The sequence below is a fragment of the Acanthisitta chloris genome, unplaced genomic scaffold (genome assembly GCF_000695815.1).
Source record: "Acanthisitta chloris isolate BGI_N310 unplaced genomic scaffold, ASM69581v1 scaffold19129, whole genome shotgun sequence".
Taxonomy (NCBI): Eukaryota; Metazoa; Chordata; class Aves; order Passeriformes; family Acanthisittidae; genus Acanthisitta; species Acanthisitta chloris.
This window is the reverse complement of record NW_008691062.1, coordinates 53,195-62,679: the sequence shown is the minus strand read 5'-3', so window position 1 is coordinate 62,679 and position 9,485 is coordinate 53,195. Positions and strand designations below refer to the sequence as shown.

General features: G+C 38.7%; 1 protein-coding gene across 1 annotated transcript in view; it reads left to right on the top strand.

The window, feature by feature from the left end:
- The first annotated feature begins 86 nt into the window (after positions 1-86).
- The window catches only part of LOC103809271 (chromosome unknown open reading frame, human C21orf91), an 18,628-nt gene continuing 9,229 nt past the window's right edge, over positions 87-9,485 (top strand). Inside the window, exon 1 of the mRNA XM_009082098.1 lies at positions 87-212. Within this exon, the coding sequence (XP_009080346.1) occupies positions 89-212 (124 nt within the window). The 5' untranslated portion in view covers positions 87-88. The remainder of the gene's footprint in view (positions 213-9,485) is intronic.

Here is a 9,485-nt window from a genome sequence, read left to right as displayed (position 1 = left end):
ACCCCCACCCCCCCGGGCCAGGGGCTTCCCCGCGTGGCTCTCGAAATAACAGCCCCGTGTCGCCCCTCGTGTCCCTCCGCAGGGTACTATGAACGAGGAGCAGTTTGTGAGCATCGACTTGGACGATGACAATGTTTGCAGTGTCTGCAAGCTCGGCACCGAGAAGGAAACGCTGTCCTTCTGCCACGTCTGTTTTGAGCTGAACATCGAAGGTAACGTTGTGATGGGGAGTCTTCCTCGTGTGCCAGCTGCGGGCACAGGCTGCCTGGCTTGGCGCTGACTGCAGGTCGAGCCGAGCTTCCATCAGGTCTTGGGTTTGAGGATGTCTATGTGTAGAAAGTTTTCTTGTTGCCCAAACTAGTTTGTTTTCCAGCTCATTTCCAGTAAAGGCGGGTGCCCTGGCTGCTCTGGCACCTGCTCCTCTAGATGGGAAGATTCTCCTCCTCTTCCAGGGCTTCTGAAGTGCCCTGGTGTTAATTTCATCCTCTGATACTAGACCTCTAATGTTAAACTCCTTCCGATCTGTTCTGTCTTTATTCAAGGGGTTTGCTCAATAATTAGAGGAGCTCTATCTATAAAACTCGTTTAAATTGCAAATTCTAAAGTATAATAGGGTTTTTGGGCAGGGAGCAAAGCAGTGTTTCACTGGAAATACTCAGAGGATTATTTACTTTTGCTTTCATAAGATGTTAATAAGTGTTAATATGTGTAATATGATAAAACTGGGTTCATTGTCAAAGCTGCTTAAACAGTAAATTGTAAAGTAGGAATTTTGTCCATGTTTTAAAAGGCTAATCTTGTAAACCTATATTGGCCTCCAAAATAGTATTTTGAGAGTTCAAACCCTTGTTTTGCTAAAGAATTTACCTATCTTGTTGCTCCTCTTCATGCATGAATGAGCACTGGATTATCTATTTCCCTTTTTTGAGTCAAATAAGGATTTATTTTTTTTAAATAGAAATATTGTTGCATGACTTTGGGTCAAGAAAGTAATTTGTTCCAGCTCTGTAGAGTGGTCTTTGCCAATTGTAACTGAATGTGACTACCTAGAGCAATCTATATTGTGGGGCAGTTGTATATAAAGGGCTTAACAGTGTTATGTGATTAGTCCCATGCCTTGATGACAGATAGTAGATTTTTGTTGCTAGTAGAGGCAGTGTATTTTAATCTGAACAATCCTTGTTGCTTCAATGGTAATTTGCATGCTTTATGCTTTTTGTTTAGAAGAAACGTGTTTGTGTATTTGCACTTTGTTAAAACTCAAGTGCAACTGCCTAACCTTAGACAACCTGTCAAGCTGCTTGAGGTTTTTTTACTGCTTTAAAATGTTAGGTTTAGACTTCTTAATGTGGAGTGAAGATGTTTCTCTCTCTAGTCTTTAAAAACATATCAACACAATGAGAATTATGTACTGCCATTACATTCCAGCTTTAGTTTTGTTTTGAAAGTGGTGAGAGAGATAGAACACATTAACAAACTGCTGAATGGTTTCTATGTTCTAGTGTTTGAGATAAGCTGTGGACTTGTCATAGTTACTTGTTATGGCCATGATTTTTACAAAATGATTGTGTGTTTTAGGTGGAACAGCTTTTTTTTTTTTTCTCTAAATAGCCTTGATAATAGGAAGGGTTTAATCTGTGCAGCAGACTACTTTGCATAATCTTCTGAATTTTCAGTCAATTTAAAAGGAGGCTGCTTGGACAGAGTAGTGACGAAGGCTCACCTGAAATTACACCAGACCAGTATATTCTTTATGTTTAATTTTACTTAATAAAAGTATCCATATTATAGCATCAAATAGCATCATTTTCTGATAGTCTGTCTGTTGTGTGCCAGTTTGAAAAGATGTACTGTTACTGCTCATAGGGACCTAAGCAGCAACCTTTTAGCTGAACCACTTCATGAGACAAGCCTTTACCATACCTGTGGTCATGTTCTTCCTACTTTTGACATCTTTCTGCATTCCTGTATTTTCTTGTGACAAGGGCTGATTTATTATTTTTTTTTTTATAAATCTAAAGTAACAGTCTTTTGGCAGCCCTGGGTACAGCATGAAATGGACAGTTCACTAATGCAGAATGTTACATTGGATGTTTTCATGCTTATGTTTTAATGAAGTTCAGCTGCATTATAAGTTCAGCTACCTGTTGGACAGAATCAGCTGTAAGTTGCATCAAATCTGTAGCTGTGTTATCCCATACTAAAAATAAGTGTTCTCACTTTTTATTTAATATCATATTTAGAAACCTAAGCCGTTAAAACCTGTACATATATTGCTAAGTAATTCAGGGAGTGAAATAGGTTGTTCTAAAAAGGTATCGATGCAACAACTAGGACAGTGCTGATGGCTTGCTCATTTTTGGTGTTGCTGTGCGTGTGGAACTGCTCCCTCAGAGAAGCAGGAAATAGCTGCTGTTCAAGAGCAGGCAGGCTATTAGTCACAGCTCAGCATCTTGCAGGATGCTTGAGTACTCCCACTGTTTGCAGCACCCTGTTAACTTCCATGTGTTAAGTGCTGTCTGACTTAATGGCAATGTATAGCCTCTCTTCCATTTTGCCTGACCATGCAGTCAGCACTTGGAGGTGGGTCAGGATAGAAAAGGAGCATTTTAGATAGATGTGCAAAGGCAAGCAGTGGGCTTGGCAGTGTTAGGTTTGCAGGTGTACTCAGTTATCATAAAGGATCTTAAAAGATTTCCAGCCTTAAAAGAATTCTGATTTGTGAGTCTGTGTATGAAATTCTGGAGTTAGATTTCCCAATTCCCTTTTCTGAAAGGGCATCATATTCTAATGCTTTAACAGAACTGATGAGGACAGTTCTGTTTCCTCTAATGCAACATCTGATTGCTTAAAGCTGTGTGTATGGCACTCAAAACTGATCTAGCCCAGGGCTTAGGCAGCTGAACCCACTCCAAAATAGACTTTACTAAATGTATATAAACAAAATACGACAAAATTGTAATTCGCTAAGCTGCACTTAATTACAGTGTAGTTTAGTACTTGTGGATCTTTGCATCTTCTGGCACCAGTTCTACAGCCATGCAGGGTTGTTTGTGTCTCAGTGGTGATGTTATTGATCATCTTCATAAGTAAGAGGTTGTTTGTGTCTCAGTGGTGATGTTATGGATCATCTTCATAAGTAAGAGTAGTTAGAAGTGAGTGACTGAGAGACAACCCCCATCTGAAATAATGACTCACAGACTTCTTCCTGGATCAGTGTTGTGACATGGCTCAGCCTTTACCCTCCTGACATTTAGGTGTTTATTTGTAACATTTATTATGTTTGAACAATAGCTTGGTAAGGATGCATAATTGGGGGGGAAAATTCAGTTATTCTGATAGTCCATTATAGAAAATATTGCTTTACAGACAGCTTAATCTGTGGTCTATCTTAAATAATTGCTGTGTTTCTGAATGAGGAAGTCAGTAACTGTCATAAAACCTTTATATTTTTTACCAGACAGCAGGTCTCCATCATGATTTTTTTAATGGGAGATTTTTAGTCTTTTAGTGAAATAAAATGATAGCTTAGTCTAAAATGTGATTATGCTTCTTACCAAGTTCAGTTAATTCACAGAAACCTCTGGTTTGAGTGCAATTTGGAGGTCAGCTGTGGTGTCCGTCCCAGAATTTATTCAGGGTGAGGTATATGGATTATAGGATCTGTTGCTCTGAAGCTGACAAAGAGTGGGTGAGAAGGGAGAAGAAAAGGAAACATGGGCATATAGAATAAATAAAGCCAAGATGCAGGTTTAAACTTTTCCCTATTACATGTCAATAACCTTTCTTGAACAAGGAAAGAGCAGCATTCTCAGGAGAGTTTAGTAGTGCTGATCTTCAATCTGAAAGGGGTGAGGGGAGTGTTGTCCCTTGAAAGGACAGTATTTTTCCCCTGTTGCACTGGCTCATCCAGCTCATTTAATTTGAGGATTCATGCTCAAGGAAGCTGAGTGGACTAAGGTACACATAAATATATCTATTGCCGCACTAGCCTTTGCGTCTGAAGGATCACTGTCAAGTGATTTAGCACAACAGAATACTAATGTGCTTCTTAAAGTTTAAAATATGCATAGTACTTACATGTGAAATAGTAAATGTTTTGAGAAATGAAGCTGATTCTGGATGGTGTTTTAAAAGTTCTGGATAGTGTTTAGAACATCCTGGTGATGTGGATCTGCTGGAGTTTGATGTTGGCTTTTGTATACGAAAGGTGAAGTGAGCATCAGAGATTGTGTATTGTTTGTTTTTCTGAGCAGGTGGCACAGTAGTAATCAGTAGATTGAGACAGGAAACATTTTAAATTCATGTGTAACTAGTTTGCATAAGCCAGGAAATCATGTGTTGTGTGTTAGTTGGGATAAAGTTCTTTTTAATTTCATTAGAGTATGAGAAAGTGATTAGCTGAATGCTGGTAGCAGAGATAAAATGTTAACAACAAAGCTGCAGTTACAGCTGGAGGGTAGGGGGAAATATATGAACACTTGAAAATATATGTATGTGTATCAGCAAGACAAAATCCTCTGCCTGAATATGTTGTCCCTACAAGCTGCTTTGAAACTCCTAAGGTGGAAGTTTATAATAATTAGGGTTTGCCTTTAGATTATTTGTCATAATATATCTGTCTTAACCTGGGTTTATGCTGGTATTTCTAAATGCAGAATTACTTAAAAATCTGAGTTTCCTCACATTTCAGCGTTGTAACAGAGATGAACTGATTGATGATTTTTTTTGTTTGATTTTTTTACTCTTTTGCTTATCTGGTGCTGCTATGATAACGTCTTGGAGAATACTGGCCAACAAGCAAACTGGCTCACTTCCATTTCACTTTAGAGTTTAACAGCTGAATAGCAAATGACAGTTCCTATCCCAGGTCTTGTAAAATAAGAGATAGTCTAAGTACTGGGCATCTATTCCCCTGATTTATGTTGAGACAGTTGCATTTCTGTGGTCCTTTAAAATGCTGATAGACTCATAGCATTTGAAGCAAATGCTGTGCATCAGGTTGGTGCATCCCAGTTTCCAAGCTGAGACAATGATGTTACAAACAAATCTGTTTTATCACGTACCTTTTTTTCTGTTAAGGTCTATAAAATTTTGTGTAATATCCTCATTCTGTATTCTCTGTGTTTATCTTTAAAAAAAAAAGCACGGGTGGATTTAGTTGTTAAAAGCTGTAGGCGCTCAAATTTCACTTTTTTCCTTCTTACACCCTACAAGAGAATATCTCACTGAAATAAAGTGGGTTGTAAGGTGTAGCTGAAAGGTGTGGAAACTGCTGTTTTAATTTCATTCTGTTCCAGAATATTATACATTTTTTTCAGTGCTGCTAATGAGATGATCACCAGTAAAATAGATTATTCTGGCAATAAAAACTAAAACATTCCATTGTTGTCCTTGAGACTAGACAGATGAGAACTTGTTTCAAGGTAGCATTTGCAGGCCAGGGGAATGAGTCATTTCTGCAAGCTTGAACGGACTTGTCAGACTAGCTGCACTTTCCAGTAAGGCTCTTAACTATGAATTCAAGTCCAAACATGGTTGGAGATGCTATTCTTAGGCTTCTAAGTGCTGTATAAGTACCACTGAGTAATGTCGAACTATATGGCTAGTTCTAAAAGTACATTTTTGCATTCTTTATGTGTAAATTTGGGATGTTTGTCCATGCAAACAGGTTAGTTGAGCAGTTATGTTGCTTACCTGGCACCATCCAGAATACAGAATTATTTGCTCATGACTTCCATTCTCTTCTAGGTCAGTTTAACTGATTTTTCTTACAAAGTGTGAGACATCTTTAACATAGTAGTAGTTTCTGTAGTAAAGTTTTCCTCAGAATATATTGCATTGTCTATTACAGTAGCAAGCTCCCTTCTTAGGTAGTAAAGTAGTTTATAGGGAACATCATTTTTGATAATATGTTTAAAGGATCAACTGGGTCTCTGTTCTGTCTTATACAGTATGTCTTTGCTGTGTACTAGAATACAAATGAGCTAATAGAAATGAGGTGGGAGATGATATATGTGCACACTTGATGTATGGAAGGTACTGGCTTTGTCATATGAAAGCAAGGAGAGAACTTTAATTTATGAACAAGATAATATCTAGTCTTTACAAGGTGTCTGCTTTTGGAAGTTAATGAATGGCACTGGCATTTTCCTTCTAGCCAGTCTAATAAATCACAAGCTTTAACTCAAAGCTAGCTGTTATTTTTAAGTGTATACATGCAATTTCGTTTAAGTCTTGTCGGGCAGATGTTCTGGAGATATGTATCTTTAATGATCCTATTTTTCTGTGTTGGCAGAATTATACAACTGAAGAATATCGTATTTACCCACCCCTTCTCATTTACACATGTGGGTGACTTGCTGTCTTAGGTCATCACGGGCTGCTTTTATTTAATGTATTTTGAACAGGCCTTGAGATCTGCTTTTCTAAGCACCTCCCTCTTTCAGCACTCTTGGTAAGCAGATTGATATGCAGCAGTGGCTTAAAATAGATAGACATGCACATTTAATGTCTTGCGAAGCATTTCCCTGTCTGCTGCAGGTCTTGGCCCTGTAGACTAGGTAAACCAGACTTGAGCTCATCTGATCTTTGTGTTCCTAGTGGACACTAGCAGATGTTTGGGAGCTGTTCCATGAGCTGGCTGAACATCCCTGTTTACAGAGTGATTTTTCTCTCTGAAAATACTTGTGAAGTGATGTGAAGTAATTTTCGTATTCAGGAACATTCCTTTTGAGTTGGACTTGTTGATTGTCATTATAATCTCCAAATAAGACAACTGTTCTAGGCAGCTTTACATAAATGTGAACAAACATTGCAATTTAGTTCTGTATCTTTATCATGCAGAAGAGTTATCAATAGTTCTCAGTGAATCAGTTGCAAAGGCAGAAATAAAGTCTTTGTAGGCTTCTTCCCTCAAAAACCAAAAAAACTTTAATATGATGGAAATTCATTTGCTTTCAAGTACAAATGCTTTAAAATGCTTATATGGTAAATGTTCTCCCTGCTCTCTGCTACTTCACAGCCAGGAATAAGTAGAAGTTGCCAAAATTTGTACTAAATTGCCTGATTGCTAGTAATTCATTTACAGAATTATGTTACAGGAGTGGGTTAGGACTCATGTTGGCTGTCTACTTTGCATAGCTTAATATCTTGAAATATTTCTTCTTTTTTTTTGATCTTGAATATTAGACATTTAAATAGGAAGTCTTGTTTTACAAGTCAACTTAGAAAGCTATTGCTGAGTGAAATGATAAATTCCTATTTCATCCAGGACACATGGGTTACTAGAGTCAGAAGCAAATAATGGAATGTAAGCACTTACATTGTTTTGTGATTTGTCTGGAGGTTTGGCATCAGCCTGTGAACCTTTTTCACTTGAGGAATGATCTCTGGCATGACCTTGTTTCCTAATAGCATCTGCTGTCTTAAGCTAGTTAGATATAGTCTTCTAGATGTTAGTGAATTTTGCTGGATTTTTTTTTTCCCCTGCAGATTAAACTTTTCCTGCTCTGGATGGCTGTGGGCTTTTTGTTGCTTTTCAAGGTGGTTTCTTTTCCTTCTCTGAAAAGATAAGTATGAAGTGTAGGACATGCTTGGACTTAGTCTGGAATCCTATTCTTGGAAAGTAAGACAACGAGCAAATCTACACAGACCTACACATGACCTGAAGGACCAGACAAATAATAAGAAAGGGATGGATTTTGGCAAACAGTAAAGCTGAGACTGAACTGAAACCCTGTGAAACTCCCCAGAACTGACACTAGATGTTTATCAAAATGACAGTGTTGCTTCTTGCATTGTGCAGAAGCCTTACCATTCTTTATTTGTTTGTGTATAGTGTTGAATAAAGTTATGCATCTTGTAAAATTGCATCATTGTATATCTCTTGGTCCACACCAGTTCACCAGCTGGTAGCTTTCTCTGCAGTTGTGATGAAGGGAAAAATATTAAGCAATCTGAGTGAAGTATGAAGTCTTAGTGAAAAGAAATGTGCATCTTTTCTGCCTCATGAAGCTGATGGTATTGCCCACAACAGAAGGGTTCGTTTGAAAGAATCCTGCTCTTACTTGCTGTAGTACTGGTATGTGACTGCTGGCTTGTGCTGGCACAGCACAGCAGCTGCTCTGAGTGCTCAGCTCTCCCAGAAGGTTGTGGCTGATGTTGTTCACATGCTCTGGATAGGAAAGGACAAATTGTCACCTTAGTACAAAAGAGAGAGAGGCGGTTGTTTTAGGGGGTTTTTTTGTCATGTGTTTGTTACAGTTATGTGAAAGCTGTAGCAAGTTTGTTAGGAATTCTGTACAAAAGTGGTTTGGTTTTGCACATTTTTAGTTCTTTACTGTATTGAAGATTATTCAGATAAGACCCTTCTGTGGGGTTTTTTCAGTGGAGAATGAGAAGGATGTAAATTCTGGTCAAGGGTTGAGGGGAGGAGTATTTTTGTAAACGAAGTGCTTCACAATACCCTGCTCGATGGTCAGAAATAGTGACATAATGGGTAATATGTGGTGTATAAATAGCATAGCTTAGACTCTTGAAGTAATGGGTTTTTCTTTCAGTAATAGTGGCTAATTTCAGGCACTCAGTATTAGTGAGTTCTGATAGAACAGATTTCTTTGAGCAGCATGCCTCTAGAATGAGGAAGTTAATATTCAGAACTCTTAAAAGATAAATTTGTCAGAAGGAAAGACTTGAGTAACCTTGATCTTATGACTTGGACATAAAATTCAGATGGGGCTTCATAAAGTCATGCTGCACTTGTTCTTTTTTTGTGTAACTGAAATTGTGTTGGCTTTTTTGTGTGGTCTTACACTCTCATCCTATTGGACAATAACATTTATTCTCATGAAAATGATGAAGCAGCCTCAAAGGAATTCTTTAAGTGCTATCACAGTATTCTGTCGTTTGTTGTGCAGGTGTTTCTTTTGTGACTGCCTCAGAAGTGATAGTGTGTATAACATGAGGAAATGTAGCCTGACCTGCTTCCTCAGATTCTATCACAGAATTTAGGGGTTGGAATGGACCTTAGAGGTCATCTAGTCTCAACACCCTCTGCCATGGGCAGAGACACCTCCTCACTAGACCAGGTTGCTCAAGGCTTCATCCAGCCTGGCCTTGAACACCACCAGGGTTGGGGCAGCAGCCACATCCCTGGGCAATCTGTGCCAGTGTCTCACCACCCTTATAGTAAAAAACGTTTTCCTCACATCCAGCCTAGACTTTCCCTCCTTCAGTTTGAATCCATTACTCCTTGTCCTATCACTGCAATTCCTAACAGAGTCTGTCTCCAGCTCACCTGTAGTTCCCTTTCAGATATTGAAAAGTTGCTATGAGGCCTCCACACAGTCTTCTCTCCTCCAGTCTGAACAGCCCCAACTTCCTCAGGCTGAGCTCCTGACTACAAGAGTCTGTGCCTCTGGAACCAGCTCTGGGAGTACTTTGTTAAACTTGTAATGTTCTTTTTTTTTCTTCCCCTGCTGTTT